General features: G+C 44.0%; 1 protein-coding gene across 3 annotated transcripts in view; it reads left to right on the forward strand.

Annotated features, from left to right (window-relative positions):
• The window catches only part of CFAP70 (cilia and flagella associated protein 70), a 1,359,754-nt gene that overhangs the window by 757,311 nt on the left and 577,004 nt on the right, over positions 1 to 25,439 (forward strand). For all 3 annotated transcript variants that reach the window (XM_069613256.1, XM_069613257.1, XM_069613258.1), the window contains exons 19-20: positions 10,844 to 10,959; positions 14,659 to 14,790. In XM_069613256.1, coding sequence (XP_069469357.1) covers positions 10,844 to 10,959; positions 14,659 to 14,790 — 248 coding nt within the window. The remainder of the gene's footprint in view (positions 1 to 10,843; positions 10,960 to 14,658; positions 14,791 to 25,439) is intronic.

The raw sequence follows: 25,439 nt of genomic DNA on the forward strand, positions 1-25,439 counted from the left end.
TGGTTGGAGTATGCTTCTCTGGTGGGTCTAGTGGAGATTTTTCTGTTGAATCTAGCAGCTAGGTATTTGGGTGCTAGATGGTTGATGCTTTTGAAGGTTAGAGAAGCTGTCTTGAGTTTGATTTTGTCCGCTGTGGAGAGCCAGTTGGATTGTCTTCTGGCCTCTGAAATATGCTCCCTTCTTGGAATTCCTAAGGCAGCTCTAAGAGCATTGTTCTGTAGTGTTTGAATTTTTTGCAGCGTATGTTTATTGGCTCCTATATATAGTGCGTTGCAATAGTCCAATTTCGACAGCACTAGTGCTCGAGCAAGGGTTAGGCAGTTGGCAGTGGATAGGTATGGTTTTGCGGCTCTAATCAGCTTGCAGGTATATGGGGTACTGGATGCCATTGCGCTCACCTGTTTGGTTAGGGTGAGATGGGAGTCAAGGTAAAACCCTAATGTTTTTACCTCTTTTGCCACCTTGATAGTGTTACCGTCTATGACGAAGGAGGAGTATTCTTCTTTTAATCTATTGATGTTTTGTGTGTTCCCCAGTATGATGAGTTCCGTTTTGTCATCATTCAGGCATAGCCCGTGGGTGGCCATCCATGCCTGAATGATGAGATAAATCTTGTTCACCAAGGCCAAATCTTGTTCATAATCCCCTGAAAGTGGTATGAGAATCTGAGTGTCATCCGCATAGTTAGTGTAGGTGACACCCAGATTATCTAGATCATCGAACAAGGGCTTCGTGAAGATGTTGTACATAGTGGGGGAGACACAAGAACCTTGTGGGACTCCACATGTGATGGATACAGGGTCAGCAGCAGCAGAAATAGAGAAGACTCTCATAGTTCTACCGGTTAGGAATGATTTGATCCATGCAATGGCATGTGTGGAGAAATGGGCAGCTGTTTCTAGGTGGGTGCAGAGCACATCATGATCCACCAGGTCGAAGGCTGCAGAGAGGTCCAGTAAGAGGAGTAGGGACATCTTTCCGGAGTCTCTCAGCTCGTCGACCTGGGTTTTAAGATCGATGAGCGCGGTTTCAGTTCCGTGCTGAGGTCTGAAGCCTGATTGTCTTGTGCCTAAAAGGTGGTGCAACTCAAGATGTTTTTGGATCTGCAGGTAGGCTACCCTGTCTAGGATTTTTAACAGGAAGGGTACCGTTGTGATAGGCCTGTAGTTAGTCGGGATGGATGGGTCCAATGTTTGTTTTTTTAGGAGGGGGAGGACCCAAGATTGCTTGAGGTTATCTGGTATAGTGCCTGATGCAAAGGAGGCATTGATGAGCTTAGAAATGAATGGGGAGAGGTCTCTGGCCGCGTCTTTTATTAGTTGGGCTGGGCATAGGTCGCCACGGCAATTGGATGGCTTGAGTGAAAGTATTATCTTTTCGGTTTCAAGTATAGTTACTTTCGAGAAGTTAAATTTATGGTCTAGTTTAGTGCTGATTGGTGGTTTGCCTCTTAGGTTAGTTGAGGGTGGAATATTCTGTTTCTTTATCTCAATTTTTGTTTGGAGTGTGGCAATTTTGTCATTTAGTGCTTTTTGGATGTTCGAACACCATATTTTATTTTTGTCACAGTTATCCTGGACAGGAATAGGGTTTTCTAGTTCCTTTAGTATAAGGAATAGTTCTTTAGTTCCAGATTTGGCCTGCAGTATTCTGTTGTTGAAATTCTCTCTTTTTGCTTTCTTTATTTCATTTTTGTAAATCTTGGAGGCATTGATGAGTGTACTTTTATTTGTCTCTGTTGGGGTTAGTCGCCAAGCAGATTCGCATTTGCGTTTTTCAAGTCTTAGAGATTTGAGGTGAGGAGTAAACCAGGTGTTTAGGTGGGCTCTAGGCTTACTCTTTCTCAGTTTCAGTGGGGCAATAGTATCTAGCGCTGTAGCCATGGAAGAGTTGAATTCATTTACTAGTGATGAGGTGTCCAATAAGTCAGGTAGAGAGTTTAGTCTGGGGAGGATGAGCGGTAGCAGTTTTTCTGTAGTTATAAGTTTTTTGTTTCTGGTTGGCAAGGGGGGAGCCAAAGCAGTTTCAATAGGTAGGGCCAAGTTGACATTTAGGAGGAAAGTTATCAGTGCATGATCAGTCCAGATTTGTGGGGTGATATCGACAATCGTTGTATTGCAGTTATGGTCAGCAACCCAGTCAAGTATACGGCCTTTTTCGTGTGTGGGTTGTAGGATTTTTTGGGAGAAGCCTAGTTCTGAGATGACATTAGTGACATTAGTTGCTTGCAGGTCTTTAGGGTCATTGTAGCCTAGGTTTAGGTCTCCCAGAAGGATAGCTTGAGATGAAGTTTTTAGGTTGTTTGAGAGGATCGTGGAAATGTCCTCCTCGAACGTGCCAATAGGGCCTGGTGGTCTATAGATAAGGTGAATAGTGATAGTTTGAGAGGGAGATGCGAGGAGTTTAGCCGTTAGTGATTCGCAGGAATTAGTCGTTGAACTTGATTCAGTTTTTAGGGTGAGATTATTTTTAGCAATAATAGCTAGGCCACCTCCTCGAGAGTTGACTCTGTCTTCTCTAAGTATGGTGTAATTATAGGGTAAGGCAAGCATTAGGGCAGGTCCTGCAGCTTGGTGCAGCCAAGTTTCTGTTATGGCGAGGATGTCGTAGTCTCCTATTTGAATAAGATCCGCAATTTCGGTAGCGTGTGCTATTAGTGACCTGGCATTAATAAGGGCGCACTTCAATTGGATGTTTGGCTTTGCTGTGGCCTGGGTGGCATTACTTTTCTTTTTAGGTATGCTATTATTAGCATTGGGCTGCTTATTTGGGCGGTTATTGCGATGGAGGTCAATTTTTATAGGGGGAGTGTTTCGGATGTTAGTGTTACTTCTATTGCAAGAGGTATTGTGTCTAGCTAATGGTTCGTAGTTTTGCATTTCTACTTGCAATGTCACAGGGAAGGTATGTTAGCGATTGGTAGGTAATAAGTGAGTGTGAAAGTTGATGGCTGGGCTCTAGGGGGGGAGTTAAGAGTCCTTCCTCCTTCCTCCACGGGCGGTATGCCCTGTAGTGTGGGCCTCGGATGGTGGTTTACTTTAGGCATTGTGGTCCAAAAGGCTGACAGGTAAATAAGAGTTAGTATCATTGTGATCTGGTTTTAGGCGTGGGCAGTTGGTTTGCAAGTTGGTTTGCAAGAGTCAGGTACCTCTCGGCTAGACGGGGCAATCATATGTAGGCTAAATGCAGTCAGAGACAGGCTAAATGCAGTCAGAGACAGGCTAAGTCCTAGGCGACCATAAGGCACAACACAGTTCAAATGTGGTCTGGGGGCGACCATGGGGCACAACACAGTTCAAATGTGGTCTGGGGGCGACCATAGGGCACAACACAGTTCAAATGTGGTCTGGGGCGACCATGGGGCACAACACAGTTCAAATGTGGTCTGGGGGCGGCCATAGGGTACAACACAGTTCAGATGTGGTCTGGGGGCGACCATAGGGCACAACACAGTTCAAATGTGGTCTGGGGGCGACCATAAGGCACAGCACAGTTCAAATGTGGTTTGGGGCGACCATAGGGCACAACACAGTTCAGATGTGGTCTGGGGGCGACCATAGGGCACAACACAGTTCAAATGTGGTCTGGGGGCGACCATAAGGCACAGCACAGTTCAAATGTGGTTTGGGGCGACCATAGGGCACAACACAGTTCAGATGTGGTCTGGGTGCGACCATAGGGCACCACACAGTATCACAGTGGTCTCTGGGCGACTATAAGGCACTACACAGTAATACAGTGGTCTCTGGGCGACTATAAGGCACTACACAGTAATACAGTGGTCTCTGGGCGACCATAAGGTACTACACAGTATTACAGTGGTCTCTGGGCGACCATAAGGCACTACACAGTAATACAGTGGTCTCTGGGCGACCATAAGGCACTACACAGTAATACAGTGGTCTCTGGGCGACCATAAGGCACTACACAATATCACAGTGGTCTCTGGGCGACCACTAGGCACTACACAGTATCACAGTGGTCTCTAGGCGACCATAAGGCACTACACAATATCACAGTGGTCTCTGGGCGACTATAAGGCACTACACAGTAATACAGTGGTCTCTGGGCGACTATAAGGCACTACACAGTAATACAGTGGTCTCTGGGCGACCATAAGGCACTACACAATATCACAGTGGTCTCTGGGCGACCATAAGGCACTACACAATATCACAGTGGTCTCTGGGCGACCATAAGGCACTACACAATATCACAGTGGTCTCTGGGCGACCATAAGGCACTACACAGTGATACAATGGTCTCTGAATGGTCTTGAATACCATCCACCGCCCTAACCTGTTCCGGATCCTCTTTCTATATAATTGGAACCCCAAGACGAAGCGCTAAATTGTTATCCATAACATTTCCTCTAGCACTTTAGTCTATCATACACGGACCACCACACATTTAACGTAATATGTGGCACTGCCTTCTAAATAGTACCTGCTGCCTGCTGTTCCTTTATTGGAAAAGAAGATGGAGAGAATCTTCAGGGCGTTCAGGGATATTTGCCTACAAAATGCCACTATCTCCACAATCCAAACAAAGATTTCCAGCCGTACGTCTTTGTTTCTACTCCTTGGTTATTGAGGTTCTTAACTGACTCACTCGTACAGGACTTCACTTGAATTCTCGAGTCGCTACATCCCCTTTTGGTCTCTCACTTCTCCCCAGGGTCCTACTCTCAGGTACACTTCTCCTGCGCTCTAGTTTTCACTAGTTAATTCTAATTTCCAACTGCATGACCAAATTAATTAATTAATTCCTGACAGGACGTGGACCTCTCGACAATGACTTAAAGCATCTTTCAGCTCCTCCTGTAATTCCCTGAAAAACAGAGAAGCCCTCTTGTCCTCTGGCCAGCCACTTTCCAAAATCAAGGCCCTAAACTGGGTGATATGTCACAATATTCTTGCTCCCATGAAGTAACTCTAACAATCCTTCATCCACACACTGGGACAGGGTTCATCTGTCAAACATTTTACTAAGCCCAGTCTAAAATAAATTCCAATCCCATAACTCTGCTGCTCCTCTCCCTACCAAAGGAACCGACGAGGCTGCCGCTTCCCCAGACAAATGTGAAATTACGAACGCCACTCTAGTAGCTTCTGTAGGGAACAACTATGGTCGACACAAAAAGTGCAATTTACACTGCACTAAGAACGTTTTAAGCTTTCTTTGGACCCTGCAAAACTTTTCAAGGGGAGCTAAGGAGGTCCCTAAAAATGTCTCCCCAAACGTCCAACTAACTTCCTGTTTTCTGGGTCTAGCCTGCTCAAGTGACCATAAATACATTTCAGGAAATAACTCTGGAGGCTCTGTTTCTGAGACTCCTCCAGAAGTAGATGGCCCCACCTGTTCCGGTACCCTTCCTACTCTTAAACTCAACTCCTCCATCTTTGCATTTAAAACTTTTGTTTCCCTCCTGGACTCCTTTAGCTCTTCTGTCAACTCGGACAACATCTTCCCCAAAGAACTCAGTTTTCTCTACAGTGGGTTCCATCTTCACCTGGGCAGGAGAATCAACGTGGGCCTTTCATTCTGTCAGGTCGCAGCTTCTGATCCCACAGAGGCTGAAGAGGAACCCCACTAACCCTTTCAAGATCGTGGACTCCACCAGTTTTAGTGAATACTGCTGAGACCACGACATTGGGGACAAAGGGGAAGTGGACTAAAGAACAAATGACAGGACCTCACTCTAGACATTCTTCTAATTTCTTCCAATCATGAGCTGCGGACCGAAAAACCAAATGCATAGCATTAATGTTGATTCTGCACCTTCTATTCTGAATACACCTTTGTTAAACCTTTCTTATTTTGATTACATGTCTGCCTCCTCTCAGATCTAGAAGACACCTTCTGCCTCCTCCTTCAAACTTCTTTAACAGGACTGTATGGAATATACGCTGTCTTTATTGCCAGAAGGAATTACTGATGTCTTGCTCAATCTTATTAGAAGAAACTGACAGCGAGTGTGTCTTCACTTAGCTTTACATTTTTTTCTTCCTCGAGATATTGATTTTATTGCAGGCTATTTCAGGATCTTCTGCTTGAAATTCTCTAAACTCCTACTAATTTCTTTTTGGAATTTAAATCAATATTTGTATACAGGTTTCTTTCTACCTTACTTCCTGAATGTATTTACTAGGCGGATCTTTTTCTAAAGAAAGACTACAGTTGCTGTAGTAGACAACCCTTCGGTTAACTTCTCAATTGGTTACACTGTTTAAGTAATAGTCTGTGTCACTTAATGCTTTTCGCGCAGTAGCGCCTCTGTGCAGTTTTCTGCTGACTTTAAACTTAATTGTCTCTTGTTTACTTTCCTGGTGCAGCCGCACCTCCAATCTGTTTCTCAGTTACTAGATTATTTGTTATTTCGATTACTTTTATAGCGCTGCCGCATGCCTCACCTGTTTCTGTTACTTAAACTATTTAAACGTCCGATTACTTTTATTGTGCCACCACTCCTTCCATTTATTTCTGTTTCTCAAACAATTTTTTGTTCTGATTACTTCTACTGCGCCATTGCGCCACTTCTTTCTACTGCCTAAGTTTATATCAATTAAATCCTGCTCCGGTAGTTGCATGTTGCCATGAAATTTTGTCCCTACGTCGCAGCAGATAGAAATCCTTTACTCTAAAATCCCCATCCTCTGCGCTTCAGCTCTGTATACCGCCTTCACATCTGAAAGCTGACCACATGCCGGTAATCTTCAGAAATTCAAATTCAGCTGATTCACATAAATTAAACACACGCAACTAGTCAAACGCCTAATTAAATATTTACAGTGGCAACAGATATTCATTTAACTATTTCAGTGTCATAAATCAACCAATGTATCTATCACTGACCAGTAAAGGATAAAGGTATAACCATGCAAGGATACAAGTAGTAGGGTTCTTCCGGATCCTTGAGGAGAGGAAATGGCTTGAAGGTAGTGAAGTCAAGAATAGACCTTCCAAATTATGTCACTCTATGACTGAGCCTAACAGTCAGAGAGAGGAATCACTGGAAAAGGAGTGGAAAAACAATGGGACGTCAGCCTAGGAGAAAATAATGTATCATGAATGTGTCACAGCAGTTAGTTCTCTCTACTAAACAACCAATAAGGACACCACTAACCTGTGGACGTTGATGGCTGGAGAAGATCTGACAAAAGGACTCCAAGGCAATCCAAGGGAGAACCAACGAAAAGGAGGGAAAGGTTAGTAAGGGAAACGTATCCCGAACAGCACGAGGGTCACGCTAGATACCAGGTTGGTGCACCACAGGGTAGCGTCCAAAGTAATTGTGCACTAATAACCTTCCAAGTCAACAACAATAAGTGTTTGTTGGAAGAAGCGTTCCTTGCCCTTGTAGATCTGGAGGTAGTCTTGTTAAAATGAGAAAAAACAAAGGATGACTACTTCAATGTACTAGATTGGTAAAGTAGAGCAGTGTATCACACCCAAGAACAAAACAGAATGCGGAATGATGAGTTCAAAGGAACCGCACGTTAGTAAAACACACGCGGCAGAACACTTCCAGGAGCCGAACACTCGTTCACTAAATGCATCAGGACGAGTTTAGGAATCCGCCTGTTGTTTCATCACAGGCGGCAGGACACGTTCCAGAGAGCTGCACGTTTGATTTCCAGGAGACGCACGTTTGGTTTCCAGGAGCCGCACACATGTTCCTGAAATGCGGCAGAATGAGTTCAGGAATCCGCCTGTTGTTTAATCACAGGTGGCAGGACTCGTTCCGGAGAGCCACATGTTTTATTTCTAAACGCGGCAGGAGGAGTTCAATTAAACCGTGTGTGGTATCCTTACACACGGCAGAACAATTACCAAGGATGCCACTTTGCACACACAGCAATAGCTTTCATTCACTGCTGGGTGTTCCGAAAGGTGGCAGGAATGCAAAATCCATCTAGCCTCAGACGGAGCTCAGGAAAGAACATGAACAGTAATCCCAAAAGAATGTTGAAGAGAGTTGCGAGGACGCAGATTCAAACTTCAGCTAAAGAACTCCATGTGTTTTAATCAGAAGCAGCGAGCGGCTTCCAAACGCTGCTAATAACGTAGATTAAAGATCACGTGACAGTCTCTAATCACGTGACACTAACGGCATGTGTAATGCAAACACCGTTTTCCTGGCAATGTATTGAATAACCTCCATCTGGAATAGAAAGGCTCTGAGGTTCTGTAGGCATGACAAGACCTACGAGGATAGGGCACTACAGGACCAGGTGCAATCAGACTGCCATGCCTGACATACAGAAGTTATTTACTCCAACTGAAATCTTTAGGAAACTCTCAGTAACTAACTACACATACCTCTTTGGTTCCTGTTTTTCAGATCCAACTTTTATTGCTTTCCTTGGAGAGCAAGTTTTCTTTGACCTGCTCTGATCATGTTCTGAATGAAAGGCAGTTTAGAATCCTGCCTAAAATTCCAAGCTGCCTCTCCAGGCCCATCACCAATCAGCTTCAAGGAAATGAGGCCTACGTTAAGGAAACATTTATTGTCACACAAAAACACTAACACTCATTCCAGACATTTCACAAACAAGCATAGCAACCTCCAACTCTATGCACTGTCTTCCCCTTCCTGGAGAACCTTCACCGTAAGATCCTGACAACAGGTCCAGAGAAAGAAAACCTGTGTTGGCAAGAAAGCCCAATGAATACAGAAGTATATCAACGTGCCAAGGGTTATTGGTTGCGTGGCCTGTGATGGGTGGACCATGTGGTCCGACGATTGCGCCTAGACCGAGTGACCCCTGCTTGGAAAGAGTCAAGAAAAGCAAAGTTACAGAAACTATATTTTGTCACTGATTGCTGAAGTGAATGAGAAATAGAGCAATTTGTATGAACTATTTGGAAAGCCTGGATGATAACAAAGTTGAACTGCAACTGTTTTTGGAAGCCAATAGATTTGAACTGATTGTACTTTTGAAGTTGAAAGAACTGACCTCCTGAGGAAGGGAACCCAGAGATGTTGTGAACTGTGGTGAACTCTTGGGGAGGCCTTTTGAAGCTAAAAGAGCTGAACTCTTGGGGAAGGGAACCTTGAGACCTTTTGGAACTGTTTTGAACTTGGGGAAGGAGAAGTTGGAAAGTAAGCCAGGAGCTGGAAGAATCTCTGAGCTTTATTTTGAAAACTATTTCTTTTATCACTGACCTCTCTACACATTGGGCCTCATTACAAATCAGGCGGTCTGGAAATAACGGTGGCGGTAAACCCGCCGCCACCGTTGTTTACGGACCGCCTGATCCCGACTCCTGCAGGCAGGAGGTGATATTCCTGCCAGGTTTGACCTGGCGGGTTTAACACCGCCCGCCTGCAGGCGGATGAGGAAACACCGGCAGCATTACGAGATGCTGCCGGTGTTTCCATGATCACCATTCTCATTGAGTCCCAAAGGACTCAATGGGAATGGGGATTAACACCATTCCGCATCCGTGATTCCCGGGAAACCGGATTGTAATGCCCCGGTAATTCCGGGAATCACGGAGGCGGAATGGTAATACGAGTCCGGCGGTAACCAGGTGGTTTTACCACCTCGGTTACCGCTGGACTCGTAATGAAGCCCATTGTTTATTTTTAGTTGTGAGGGCAAGTATAGGTTTTGGACACAGACAGAATTTTAAGTTGACCTTACTGACACAGACTATCCTTAGTGTCTTCGGTAGGGAAATCCCGCCTTAGCATAGAGAAAGTTAGGCCTTGAATCTGTTGTCTTTGTCTTACTTCATGATGCCTTCACACAACCAGCTCTTTGTGGGTTATACAGGACATAGATTAGGTCAGGCTATGACTAAGCAGGCCATGACACGTTGGATCATTCTGTGTATTTTGGAATGTTGTGATCGGAAAGGATGTCTCTGAAAATGTTAGGGCACGTTCTACCAGAGGTGTGGCAACCACTTCAGCTCTGCATAGAGGTGTACTGGTGCAGGGCATTTGTAATGCTGCAAACTGATCTTTGATACACGCCTTTTCAAAACACTACTGCCTAGATTGTCGGGTCAGGATGCGAGGTTTGGAAAAGCTGTTTTACACAGTTTAAATCTGTAGCGCTAAACTCACTAGTCTAACCTCTATTTACAAAACTGCTGTTTGTGAGTCTGTCAAAGATGAGGAATTCATGGGAGGACACAATCCATTAGAAAAACAAATAACTTACCCCTGGTAATGTTCTTTCTTCTCAATGTTCCTCCCATGGATTCCTCATCGTCCTCCCAGCCTACTCTGCTGACTGTGGGTATATGTTTGTTAAATCGATTCTTCTTCTTTCAACGCCTATAAGGGTTATGTATCCTAAGTCGGTGGTGCGAGAAGGGGGGGAACTAGAACTGAGGCAATGGGCGCGGTGCATGCGACTTATACCAACATCAACATAATGTCCGGGTGTGGGGATGGAAGCGAAGCCGGCGAGGGACTTCGACTCGATGATGCATGTGTGCCCTTTGCTGTGGAACACATTTTCCGAAGCTGCAAGCAGGCTATCGGTATATCAAGGATGAGGAATCCCTGGGAGGAACATCCAGTAGAAAGAACATTACCAGGGGTAAGTAATGTGTTTTTCTAGTCTTACCTCCTCTACGTCCTCTGTTGCTTTTAATCACCTCTTTCTTACATCTTTCACCTGTTGTGTTTGTATCTGGTACTATCTATCATACCAATCTCCTTTATTTTGTCACACTGCCTCTTCTTGCATGTCTCACCTCTGCCTGTCTCCTCTGTGCATACCACCTGTTTCTTTTACACACTTTTCTCTGTGTTCCTCTTCCCTTCATATCATAGCAATCATCTTCACTTTGTCCTTTGTTTCTTACCATCATGTTTACACAGTGTGCTACTCTGTGGTATTGTGTCTGTTTTGCTGGAGCACTACGCAGAAGCAGAGATTTTCTTTGAGGATGCCACCAGCATTGATCCGACCAGCATTGAGGCTTGGACTCTTCTAGGTATGAAATTAATTTCAGACTTTCATCCATTCTGTTTCATAGCTTACTTTTACATATTTTCTAGCATCTGCAAACCTTAAAGAAATCATACAACTGTTGAGACATGTTATGTCTCAACAACATCAGTCCTACATAACATGAGACCTCTTTCTGACCTTCACAGGACCAGGTTCAACCCACAGTGGACCCTGTATGACATGCAGTCTACCTTAAAAGGCTCTGCAATATCATCATGTAATCCCTTAAATAAATAATTATAACACCAGCAATATTGAGTTTAAACATATGCATTGTTTCATTGTACCAGCATTACACTCATGTAACTCCTCTTTCTAACGCATGAGATTGCTGTTCAATCCTTCTTGGCACTCGCTCCATCAACATCCTGTTTACCGTCATTAGACATTACATTTACATGCATCCAACCCCTCTTTACATCACTGGGAGTAATTTTCTTTTGCAACATTAATTGCACAGAGTGGCCCACTTGTGTTTTGCCACTTAAGTGCAAAAGATCCCGACAATGCAATTTTTTACTTTTACAGCACATAGAAAAGTAAAGATTAAGACACACCAAAATTGCCTTTCCACTTTTTTCCCCACTATGTTTCTTGAAAATGTAAATGCCTCGGCCAATTACTGATCGCTTGAGGCTTTAACAATGATTTCCTTCAGGCAGATTCCATAGGAACCCTTTGCATTACTGCCAGAATGAAAATCACATGTTGATGGTGCTGTACCCACATTTGTAAGGTGGAGTGATGGACATGTTAAGACTGTCCTGCTCCCGAACTCTGCCTGATGAATGGAAGAAAATCCTGCAGATTGGTAAAAATGGTGGTGAAAGTGCACCTCAATGTTTACCGATGTATGGGACTTGGAACCTGACCCCCACTATCTTGAGTTGGCACCATCCTTACTCCAGTGAGACTCAGCAGCTCCCTTCTGTCTAACCCCGCAGGACTCTATTCAGTTTTTCTCTACCACCGATCTGAATCTCTCCTATCCATGAATTCTCTAAAGCAGGGCCATCTTAAGCACTTTTGGGGCCCTGGCCATGGACCTCTTTGGGGCCCCCTTCACCAAACGAAAGGAATTAAGTGATCAAGAATATCTGACCCACTCCCCCCACCCCTGCCGCAATCACAACCCATAGGTTGATATGCTGCCTCACAGCATTAAAAATAAGGATGTTTACTCCCTTTAAGTCCCTTTACCCTCTTCATTCTTGCTCTAATCAGACTGATAATGTTGTCCTTCAAATGCTACTTGTTTATCAGTCTACGAAGATGTTACTTCTGTTCTAGCATGCATAGATACAGGAGACTTTATATCAATAGAATCCAGGAGGGGTAAACAGCCTGTAGTATTAATGCAGGACTGTATGTAAAAGGTACATGTAATCCAGAATAGACAGAGATCTCACATTTGATGCCTCACAGAATGTAAACTTGCTCAAGCATGGATAGAGCAGACCAATTGGTAAGAAGGAGAAAGCTACACGTACCATAGCATGGATAGTGGTTGCAGATTAGAAGCTACCAGGAAGGTGTCTATATCCAGACAGACTGAGATTATAAATGGGACATAGTTTTCAAATAGTGTTGCCATTAGAGATCAAAAGAATAAAGTGCCTGTGGTGTGCAATATATATTAATGCTCACTGTTATAGTGGAAGCAACACTATAGCCAGTGAAACCATGAGTGAGGCTGTTCTCATACCCTGAGAAGGAAATCTCTCTGAAGGGCAGACAACTTTGAAAGTTTTAGGGACTGGCAATTTTGAGAGGCTAGGTATTGCAAGATGACATTAGATGCCCAGCATTACACAAACTGGTTAAGGGGTGAATCTGGGATTTGTGCCAACTCTGCAATTTCTGCATTTGAACACTTTCATTACCAGTTCTTACCATGAACTAAAATAATCTCATTTTATAAAACTGACTTGGAAAGTACACACAATAGATTACCAAACGTGACCATTTTTCAAAACAAAATATTACAGAAGGGTGTAACACAGAATGATTCTAACTTCATTCTCTCCATCATCAAGAGACATATGTCAGTATCAGAATAACAAACAATGTCATTTAACAAATTTAATCTGGGTTGGTCTTTTGTATTTTAAAGCTTTACATACTTCCAAAACACTGGCTTGTCATATTGTCATTTATAAACATACAGAAAAACCTTTGGCTTTTACAAAAATGCAAAGCGTTTTTTTTGTGTCAATCGAGCAGACTTTAAAATATGCTTGCCGGAGCCCTTCACCATCTGGTCTGCTCCTTTCTGTCTACCACCCCTTGCACTCAAATGGCCTACATAAGAAGAAAGATCAAGTAATGGGCTAAACAATGCCACCAGCATGCAAGGAGGCAAACTTTACAGAAGACAGTACAATAATGTACGAAATATAAGATGATTGATAGGATCACTATATTGTCTGCTGGCAAAGCCAGGATACAAGCATGAATGCTTTGGTTCCAAATTCTGATACTTATTCATCTCTTGGACTAACAGTTTATGCTCATCGTTGGAGGGGATTGCCTAGGGTTTGCAACACCCCATCTGAGCAAACCAATTTCTAGACCTTCACCATAAGGATGACATGTTCGTTTTTATAGCAACCCCTATCTGGTGCAGGTATATTGCTGATAATAGCACCTGTTGTGCTATACGACTAAGTACATATGCAGGCAGGTTTATAACCTTCAGAAATTGGAAAGGTTTGGCCAGCCTTACAGGAATGTGCTAGTCTAATCTTGCATAGGAACACATATCACTGCAATGAGTGCTTAACACACTGAGCTAACTTCTGAACCATTGTGGCACTCAATTTACCAGTATGCATTTCAAATGTGGCTATTGCACATGATCAACACAATTGCCACAGGAAGGAAAGAATGCTACAGGAGTTGTGCTGCAAGGAACACAGAAACTATATATGCCACAGTGAACACAGAAAGCATGACATAATGAATTGATTGAGGTAAAAATGTACTTTCCAAAACAGACAGGCAATAGGTTTAGAGCCTCAACACCATGCAATACAATATCCTTGTGTGTGCTATTTAAGTCTGGTGAACAAAGTAATCTTACTTCTTTAGATCAGGCAGCCTTGTGGGGCCCCCTCCAGGGTGGGGGCCCTGGGAAGTGCCCCTTTTGCCCTCCCATAAAAACGTCCCTGCTCTAAAGCTGTCCCCTGGGGTCTGTCTTGGGCTCCTTCTTGCTTTGGCCTTCCACATTGAGAATCTATCCACCTGGCCTTTTGACTTTTGACTCCAAACTGGGATCTCTCCTGTTTCCCCATGTCTTGGCCCCATGTGACTGTTACTAGATACTTCACTGTCTAAACCCCTTGTGAATCAGCTGCTACTCCCTCACTATCAAACTCCAAATTGGCCCTCTAGCTTTCACAGTCTACCCCTTCTCCATGGGACTTTCTCCACGTGTCTCTTGTCTATTGTCACCCACCCCTTCACAGAAATAAACTCGCCTGCGGCTCCAGATCTGTTCACCATTAGTTGGTCTTGCTACAGGTGTGCTCTCTCTCACTTTCCTTTCCCCCACCCTTCGCCATGCCACTCTTGCAAAGTTACCCATTGTCTTAAAAACCCCAATGAAGTCCAGCTGTCTGCCGTCTAGTCATCCTGCTATGGTACACTCTGACGTAACCAACACCCCATGTTTTGTCTTTAGGGCTGTTTTGTGAAATTCAAGACGACGACATCCAGATGGACATGGCTTTTCAGGAAGCAAGCAAACTGCGCCAATGGCAGATAGACACAGAAAGAGCTTCAGCACTGGACATAGCCAGCAAAGAGAGTGATGGTATGTAGTACCCAAGAGGAGGCTGTGCAAAGTGCTAATGCCTCGAAGGAGCCACACACACAATACTAGCATATTGTGGGGCATAAAAATACACATACGATTTGTTGATTTGAATGTGGACAAGAATCCTTTCATAACTGGTATAATGTCTTAAGGCCTCATTACGAGGGTGGCGGTCCGGAAACCCTTGTTTCCGGACTGCCACACTACAAGTCTGCCTGCCGGGGCCGCCGTAACCGGCAGGTATGAACCTGCTGGGCACAACAGCGCTGGTAGGCAGTTGTCATGGAAGCACCGGCACCGTTAGCAACAGTGCCAGTGTTTCCGAGTTCACATTCCCGTGGCGTCCTATTAGACTCCACGGGATTGGGGAGTTATCGAATCCCCCGCCTGACTTCCTGCTCCGCCGGGACGACTTGTAATGTCCCCGTGGCACCGGCAAGTCAGACAGCAGATTCAGTGTTTCAAAGTCGCCCCACCCCCCGGTAGCACTGGCGGGTTACCGCCAACCTCGTTGGTGCGGATTTATTTATTGATTGATGTTTTATAACATGTTGTGTGTGCTTCAGAACATAAGGGGAGAGTGTCAGGGTGTGAGCAAAGGAACAGGTTTAGGGTTTGAGAAAGAGAAGGGAAGTGGGAAATGGTGAATGGGTGGAGGCGAGAATCGAAACCAGTGGGTTGGAGGGGTATGGCAACTTACACAGTTAAGCAGTTAAGTTGCCTTTCAGGTACATAACTTTATGTCTCTAAGCTTTTTAAGACTATAAACACTGTGGATTCCTTAACTGGCCATGCTTGTGTCAGTAAAATGTCTCTGTGGGCATTGCTTAATCTGGGAAGACTTGAATTAACAATAGAATCTTCACGGTTCTGTGGGCCTCATTATGAGTTAGGCGGTAAGTGGGAAAATTGGCAGTAACTGCGTTACTGCAAATTTTACTGCTACGCCAAATTATGAGTTTGTGTTTTGAATGGAGGATTTACCTCCAGCAAAACCCTGGAGGTAAATCTTCCCACTAAACGCCGAAAAATCATAAATCCTTCTGCTGTAATTCCACATAAAAATGCCCCTTTGGGTCCAATGGACCCAAGATAAATTACACCGCCACTACCATTTGTAATCAGGTGGAAATGGTGGGATCAGTAATTCCTCGGGGCTATTTTTTGGAGGATTCACCTCTGATTTTCCACCTAACTCGTAATGAGGCTCTGTCTTTTTACTGCCTATTTCTTCATCTGAACTTTTTACAATTTCTTTTACCGCAAAAGGCAGGGGCAGACCTATGCAAACCCACCCCCAACCCACCAGGCCCCCACCTAGACCTCACTCCATATTTCCTTACCCATATACAACTCTGCATTTTGGGTTACAAAAACAGTAACAAAATTGGTGGGGAAAAATTTCTGCAAAGAAAAAAGTGCAATAAAAAGGCTGGATACCATGTAATGCTGATACAGATACCAAACATATTTTAAGCCTTTGAACAAGTATGCTCTGGTGTATTCTTCGTCTCTCATCTCTGACTGTCTGTCTGCTATCCAGGAATGGTGTGCCGCCAATGATCTCTGCCTTAATGCCAGTTAGACTGAGATTCTCCTCATCGGCACACCGGCTCCCTCCTTTCCCTTTGCTCTATGGCCAGCCTCTCTTGGCCCTCTTTCTGCTCCCACCTGTGAGGCTTAAAACCTCTGGGTCATCTTCGACTCCACACTCTCCTTCTCTCCTCATATCTCTGACATCTCTAAGAAGTCACACTACCAGCTGCAGCTCCTCAGAAGTATTCTTCCTTTCCTCTCCTTCCCCCAGAAGCTCACTCTATCCAGAGCTCCGGTTCTCTCTAGGCTGGACTACTGCAACAGCCTCTTTCTAAATCTGCCTGCTTCTACTCTCCACCCTCTGCAACTCATCCAGAACAGGACTGCAAGTCTTGTCCTTGGCCTCAAGCCCAGGGATCGTATCTCTCCAGGTCTCAAACCTCTGCACTGGCTCCCAATGGCTGCGAGGATTACGTTCAAAACCCTCTGTATTGTCCACAAGGCCTTCTGGGGCCTGGGGCTGTAATACCTTCAACTCTCTCTTCCTAAATATCTTCCTTCTCGAGCTCTTCGCTCATCCGCCTCCAACTCCCTCCAGGGTCAGTCACTTCTCCAAGCAACAAGTTGGTGGTAGATCTCTTTCTTCGGTTGGGACCTCCCTCTGAAACAGCCTCCCTGAAACTTGAGGAGAACCATCCCTGGTTCCGGAAGCACCTCAAAACCTTCCTCTTTGCTTCTGCTTTCTCTCCTCCTCTCCCCTGTTGAACTCCTGGCTAATACTGCACTGGTCACCTGCCCACCCTCTGATCTTGGGCCTATGTCCCCTCCCCCACCAATTGCACACCTGCACTGCCTCCCTGGCAACCCCCGCACTTGGGGACTGTTTTCTGTATCCCTACAAGTCCCCTACCAACACTTGATACCTGATGCCTGCACTTACCCTTGCACTTGCCACCAGCTGGCAGCACTTTTTTCTTATTGCTTTTATTTATTCTATTTATTTTTTTCTTACTGTCGATCCCATGTACTGCACTGCCCCCTCTCCCTTCCCCTGGCACTTTTCCCCTTCCACCTTCCCCTGCACTTGCACAATCTCAATTTCACCAGGCCTAGTAAGATCGTTGTCTCTGACTTCCCTCTGTTCCCCCTCCCTTGCCTCGTCGTGCCTTGAAACACTTGTGTATAGGCACGTTACAAATGCGATATCATATATAATCTGGCAAGTTGGAAGAAGGACACAGACTCCGACAGAGGGCATCAGCCAAGTTTTTTTTTTATAATAAAAGGATAACGCCTGTCTTTCCCTAACACTAAGGGTGTTCCCTACCTATGTTATTAACTAATGTGCTTGTCAGTCAGTTGTGAAATGTCCTAAAGAAATAAGTCTGCTGTCCAAAACTATCCTTACTGACCCTACCACTATGAAAAAAAATAAATGAAGTCAGGAGAATGACTCCCTTCTCCTGAGGGTACTTCTAATCCCAGTCCTTTAGTACCAACAGTCTTTCTTGACTTCTTGGACCAGAATTCTTCACTTCTTTTGTTGGGTTCTTGGGCTCTCTTTAATACATAATCTTCAAATAGTGTCTTGTGATTTCTTGGATTATATTCTAATTGTTCTTTTTATTACACAGCCGTGTAGATATGGTTAAGTTTCACATCCCATAGGAAGACCTCTTTTTTGGTGGCTTATAACTTCGCTCCCCTGGACGAATCGTGACCAAACTTTGCAAAAAAAGTATATGAATTATTTTTTGGCAAGTTTGGGGAGGTTTATTCAGGGGGGGGGCTTATAGGGTGTGGCCCAAATTCCACATTTTCTTCAGTGAGGAACTGCAGCAACTGCGACGCGACTTCTATGGTGTTGGTCCTTTAATTCTGCTGTTTTCATGAGACTCCACCTTAAAAGGTGTTGAACGGCGCAGAGCGCCGCGCGGAGTCCTGTGAGAGACCCCAGTCTGCCCCAGTCTCTTTGTCAGTGTGAGGAGCTGCAGCAACTGCGACGCGACTTCTATGGTGTTGGCCCTTTAATTTTGCTGTTTTCACGAGACTACACCTTAAAAGGTGTTGGACTGCGTGGAGCGCTGCGCGGAGTCCCGTGAGAGTCCCCAGTCTGCCCCAGTCCACAAAAGAACGGCGAGGAAAAAGCCGACTGGGATCAGCACGGTTGCCGCCATTGCTAGTGACACAGAAATGGCGGCGCCGGTCCAACAGACAAGGTTAAAGACTCTCTTTGAATGCCGGCATTTGACCATGAGCGACAGCACTGAAGTTGGCCCCCGCAATACTGAAACTGACGAGGTAAGCAGTGAAAAGCTCATGCAATGTATCTCACTGGCCGTCGTACCTTCTCTACAAAATCTTGCTGTTGCCAACGTTAACTGTGAAGCCGCTGAAACGTCTGAGGGTATGAGGCTTACTTTGCAGGCGATTCATGATGTTCCATATAATGGAGCCACAAACTTGGGAGGAGAAACTATGAACCGAACACCGCAAAGAATACAACCCCAAACCGATATAACAGAAGCGTTTCTGCCAGATGGTAAAGATAGTAAAGAAAGAGTAGAAGAAGGTGGTTTACCGGTAAAATAACCATCGACTCGACGTTCTGCCAATCTCCATTTGAGGTTACAGATTCAGAACTACTGGAAGCACAAGTGCCTTCGATCTGGCGCGAATAAAGGGGCGCATCATTGGTACTACAGGAACCCCAAACATGTAACTCTCAAACTACGCAAGTTGACCAGAGTCCGGAAATGAACCGACCACTGACACTCGGGGAGCCAGTGAGCAGTAATCTTACAGCTAATAACCCGGTGTCAGCTGAGAGAGGTCGGGTGTTGCCTTTCATCACGCCAAGTACGCCACCTATAACTGTGCTCTGTTCTAGTAAACAAACACAAAGTCGGACTTTGTGGACGACGTTTGAGTTTCCGGACGGCAGCAACACCGAGCGAGTCACCCAAAATGTGGCTGCCAAGGCCAGCTCAAAAAAAAACATTAGTGGAAACGCTCCAAAAATCCGAAAATGGTGCCGCCTACATGCACAGAAAGAGTGCTGTGTCATATAGCACAGATGTACCGTCTATACCAGGAAACAAATCAATTAAAGGAAAAGAGTTGCTTAGCGGCGCTAAAACCAGTCAAAATACTGGACTATTAGATTGGTCAAAGCGGAGCATTGACTTTGTGGGTCGTGAAGCCAGATTGACTGAACGTCTAAAGGAAGACTATTCGCAAATTAAAGATAAGTTGATTAAGAGTTTTGTTCAACCTGCGAAGACAACAATAAAATCAGCTGTTGAGGCCACACAGCCACCTGTGGTTCTGGATAGAGCTATAGTGCCTCGAATTTCCTTGGTAAACTGCTAACGTACCAGCACGCCGCACTTAAAAAACTTACCAACAAATGATCTCTCCCTGGAAAAAAGACGACTGTCCAACCTGTCAGCACAACATCATTGTTCTGATAATACGACCTTGGAAGTGTCCCAAAACAATAGACTCAACAGACACTTCCAGCGACTACTCAGTAAACATAAATCATTTACCTAAAGAACCAGACTTGGAAAGTGCCATGAAGACTAACATCTCAGCGGCTGCCTCAATTCAGATATATAAGAACGTATTAGCAGCAACGTCTTTGGCACTGATTCCATTTATAAAACTCTACGAATCACTGAATGATTTATTAAAGGACCAAGGAAGCCTGTTAGTTCACCTTGATACAAAATTATCAAATTTGTCTCATAGTTACTCTTTATTACAACAAAAGAGTAAAATGGAGGCAAATCTCTCCTTACAATGGCAAAACAGATTAGGCGATCTTGCGATGAAAGAACACACCAATTCAGCAGACCTGATGAATGCCATCCTTGAGTGCATGAAATGGTTTCGCCATTTGGATAAAAATCGCCTCCTGGACTCACCTAATTCCAAGCTCCTATATCAGTGTCTGCAGCCGGTGGAAGGATTAACATCTATTAACAAAGTGAATACATGCGATTTACCGGCCACCAACTGTTTGAATATACCAACATCTATACCGGTTACAGTGGTTGCCATTTCAGCACCAGCAATGTCAACAGAAGCTATCGTAATGACAGTTGACTCAATTGATGAACAGGTGGCAACTGAACCTCCGAGAGTCGTAGTGGACCGAGTAACTCGGATCTGGCAAGTGGACAACCGAAAAATGACTAAAAAAAAACACAGTGCAACACATTTGGCATCTTCTTGGGGAGCGCCAAAACACTTGAAACAAACTCAACAAAACTCAAAGGAAGCACGTTACCTAAAGCTGGCACAACCAAATGCCAGCGTGTGCAAAACTTGGCTAAAACCAAAGAATTCATACAGAATTTAACAACTCCAAAGAAATCAGGGTTATTTCAACACCCCAGTGCCGCAAAAATCAAAAAGTTGGTATTAATAGACGCAGCAAAGGTCCCTGAATCAAAGGCTTCTGTCCAGGCAAATGAAAGACAGGTGGCTAACCCCAAAAAACGGCTACGGTTAGACTCAGAAACTGTAAGAGGATTCAATTCAACACTACAGCTAAGTCAATGCCTAGTCTGGGATACTGAATGGAAACCCTTATTGATATAACTTTCTGTCCAGTTCATGCGTTCTGGATGACTACCCCTATATAACACCCCTCTCTTGGAATCCCCCTGATCCCACTGAGCCAAGAAGTAGTTCTGTTTTGCAAGTTAAAAGGTTTATTTGAGAATTTAAACAATATAGATATATCACACTTTATAATAATTTAATAATTGAATATGACACTTAATATGAGCAGTAATCAATAATGGATAGTCTGGCCCTGGCACACTTGTGAATAGGAACAGAAGAATAAGGTGGTAGAGAATGCTTTATATAAGTTCAGATGGATGTAATGTTGAATGAAAATGCAATACAGAACATACTCAATATGATTTCAACAAAACAATGTAATCACTTTTCTCTGGCAATCCCCTCCCCCCTTTATGCAATGCAAGGAAATGGAAGGAAAGCACACAGTTCTCAGAAATGCAATCAACTGTAATTCAGTTCACCCCAGCAAGCTTAGACTACAGAAGTTGGAAACACAGGCCCAAAATGCTTTTATATGTGCTGGCAATGAAGTGACAAATATGCTAAAATGCTTTTAATTCCCTCTAGAGGTTCAGGGTGAGTGGTATCAAGTTAATATTAGTCCAGGCTCACTCTAGCAATGATTCAGGGATGGTTCTTAAGAGGCAAACAAATTTTTAGCAAGGAAAGCAAAGAATCTTCTGTTTTCACACGTGGAGAAATTTGCAAATCGCGGCAAATTCGCAAGAGCGTTTTTCTCGATTGCGGCAAAAGTGTATGAATAGGAATGCGGTTCTAGGTTCGTTGAAAAGCTATGATTCTAAGCTTTCAGAGGAAAGTTACTGCAAGTTTCTAGGACAAACGGTCACGGAGATATGAGCGATTAAATAAAGGTAGTTTTTCGGATTTGGAATGTTAAAATTCAAAGTGACAAGTGCAGCTTGCAGCTAGAAAATGACAGGTGACAACTTTACAAATGACAGGTGACAGTTAGGAGGCAGTTCTACTTAAGTTAAAATAGCTGGCATTAGATTATTTTAACTAAGAGATTGGGTTCTGCACAGTTCTGCTAGGTACTCACAATATATTTTTGAATTAGGTGGGCCTCGCCACGGATCTGGTCAGGTTTTAGACTGGACTCTGGTCTGGTCTCTGCACTTCACAGTGATCTGGGTCAGCTCTCTGGTTCTACTAACAGTGGTCTGGGTCAGCTCTGCTCTCTCTCTGGGTACAGCACTGCTTCTGGATCTTTCTGCACAGCTTTCTCTGGAGATTGATGGATTTGAAGTCTGGATCTCTGGATGTGGTATGGTCCGGCAGAGCGCGTTGCAGCAAATGGAATTGAATGTCCCTATCTGTCCTGACTGTCTGCTTTTATGTGTTTTGAAAATGGGTGTGTGTGCAGCATCACTAGGCTCTACCCCTCTCCACTTGTCATTGGCCACTTCATCCTCTTCCCCTTGATTGGGGGAATGAAATGAAGTGTCATCATGATGAGGTCTGTTTATGATACAGAGAACCCACCCCTGTCAAATTACACACAATCTATATTTTGACCCAAAAGACATATTTGCACAGGTACACATTTGTTCAAAATTACATGCACCCATCACATATCACAGGAGGTACACCCTGTCCAAATCTGCTCTTCCTGGGAGCTTGCATTCATAAATGGCAACATATTTCACTTTTTGGTCAGGTTACCAATATCAGATTCTTACTCAAATTTACCCAAATGTGTGCAAGGCATGCAGGCATTAATTGATGAAGTATCAGACTTTTCACATGCATACATTTTAAGTAATATCCTCTTAACTGCTAGTTTGCCCCCAGATCATGCCACCGGTTCTAAAAACCTCTTAAAATGTGGGCAGAAAAATCACAAGAATTATGGTATCATTTAAATAATTATGACAAGTCCGTACTATGAGTTATTCATCTTTTTCTAAAACCATATTCTGGCTACAGGGGCGTGTCTTTTCAGGTCACATGGTACAGAAACCAGTCTTTCCACTTTCTTCAAGCTCAGCCTCTGTCTCCAGTTTCTCCCCCTCCCAGTTTCTGCCAAGAGGAAGCCATTTGTATTACCCCTGCAATAAACCATCTGCCTGGGCCCTGGAAGGCCCATTGTTCAAGAGGAAGCCATTTATGGCCACTTCCATAAACCCTTTGCCTGGGTCCTATGTTTAGTCTCTAGCAGTCCCTTGATAATCCAATCAGAGAAGTGTCAGATCCCTTTTGGTGGGAGCAGCAAAAAGGCAGCTAGGCCTGGGAACACAGCTGTTGTGCAAGTCTCATCTCCTGTCGGGGGTAGCTGGTGGGCAGAATTCAGTTTCATTAAGCCAGGCTTCAGATAAAATGTCACTTTTTGTTACCCAGTTTAAGTCAAGACAATGTTTACATATGCAGCTAGAATGCTGATTCTAAGTTCAAAACTATGGCATTTCAACAGTGACAACTATGTACCACTCAAAAGTAGGTCACTCAGTTAATTTAAACATTTAGATTTTTAGTGTCTTTCAGTCCAAATTTACTTAAGCTGCTGAAATCCACAGCTCAGCCAGTCTTGTTATAAACCTTCAAGTCACTTCAGAATATAACTTTACATTGGATCCACCTCTCAGTAAGTCTTTCTTTGGCCTGTTTTGGGTTCATTTATTCAGTTTTACACGAAAAAGAAAAAGTCTGGTGTTGTTTTAAAACGCCGGCTTTCTGATAGTGGTGAGTACTGGTAATGCACCCATTTTTGGGATTTAAGAAAATGAATTCCCCACAATTCTAGGTTGCTTTTGGCAATCAGCATTGCCATTCCCAATGGTTTCAGACTACTGTGTGGGTAGTCCAATTGTGGTTTTAGGCAGTGCCCTTCTGTGCCCATAACATCGGCAAAAATTAGTGGCAGCCTATTCTTCATGCATTTCCCTGTGCATTTTCTGGGAAGCTCTGGCCATCATGATGTTTTCCATGTCAGTACTGCACAGTTTTTGAGGTAGGGCTTGGATGCGTGGATAAAACATCCCACAAAACAAATGTAAGAAATTCAGCAAACAAACCTGCTGACCAATGTGAATGGGCTACGTACTCGATAGATTCTAATGAGGATTTGGAACCAGAGACAACCGATGAAGCAGAAGCGGAGATTCTTCTGTCACGTAATATTGTACCCAAAATAGCCACGCAAACGATATGTTCCAAGAAGGTGAACGAAAGCTTGGCCAAAGTTAATTCTGGGCGGGGCGCAGATCTATAAGCGGGACCACAGCCTGCACTCGGAGGCTTGAAAGCAATGAGGACATGCACAGAAAATCACTTCACTGAGCCTTCCACAAATAAAACACTGCATCAGACAAACCTAAATCCAAGACTCACATCAGCACAAAGAGCAAAACAACAAGTGCAACATCCTCAGACGCAAAATGGAAAAAGCAAAGCTCGACAACTAGTGACTGGGAAAGATGCGGATTGACAATATTTTCCAGATGGTAATGAAGTAAACCTGAACAGAAGTAACGTAATGCGACTATTACACGCTATTCCTTCATTGAGAACTATTACATCGAAGACATCCAAATTGTAGAATATCTATCGGAGGCTTGTTCTGACCAAGTGGTTTTACACATTGGATCGCAAGCTGTCGAAAAAACCCTATTATTAGCTAAAGACGAACACCTCTCATATGGATTTGACATCTCAACCCTGAAAGAGGAAAGTAAGAAACATCAGTCACCTAATATGTCTGTGGAAGGCGACACCCGTACCACTAACGAAAAAAGAAGAGACATATTAAGGGACGTGTTTAAAATACATCCAGCGACATCACCAGGTGTTATGCAGCCTAAGTCGGTCACCCGAATGGTCAGAAAACGCCATAATTAACTAGACATACACAATGGAAAAATCCAGGGTAGACTTGTTTCCTGGAATACACAAGGTTTTATTCATCTATACCAAGAACTGCCATTCTCGCTTGAAAATAACTTTGCTGTATGTCTACAGGAGACTTGTCTACGTGAGCCTCCAGTTAGAGATGGATACTCAATATTGTTAAACCCGGCTAGAAAAAAACAGTGTGGCCGACCCTTCTCAGGGCTGTTGACCATGATAAACAACTCGTTTGGATATTCAATAGATAAAGTATACATGCCTAACTTGTTTGTGCAAGGAATCTTGATGAAGCTCAAGTCGGACGACAACAAAGAAATAAAATGGCTGTTACTGATAAACACTTATTGGAATCCAAAGATGATCACCACCACATGCTACTTGAATGCCTTAACTTCAGTAATTGACGATGGCTTATTGATATGCCATAACTTGCAGATAATAATATGCGGAGACTTAAACTGCTCTTGGTTTGACAATAACCAACAGAGCAATTGGCTCACAAAATTGAATGCAGACTTCAATAGAGAGAGAAGACATCAATGGCATCTAGCCATGGAAGCTCGACATTGCAACATGGTGAATGGGATGACCAAAAGTGACAAACCACCAAAGTCTACATGGCACTGTGGGTCAACACATAAAACTTTAGA

This window comes from Ambystoma mexicanum, chromosome 5p, assembly GCF_040938575.1.
Source record: "Ambystoma mexicanum isolate Mex_15411 chromosome 5p, UKY_AmexF1_1, whole genome shotgun sequence".
NCBI lineage: Eukaryota > Metazoa > Chordata > Amphibia > Caudata > Ambystomatidae > Ambystoma > Ambystoma mexicanum.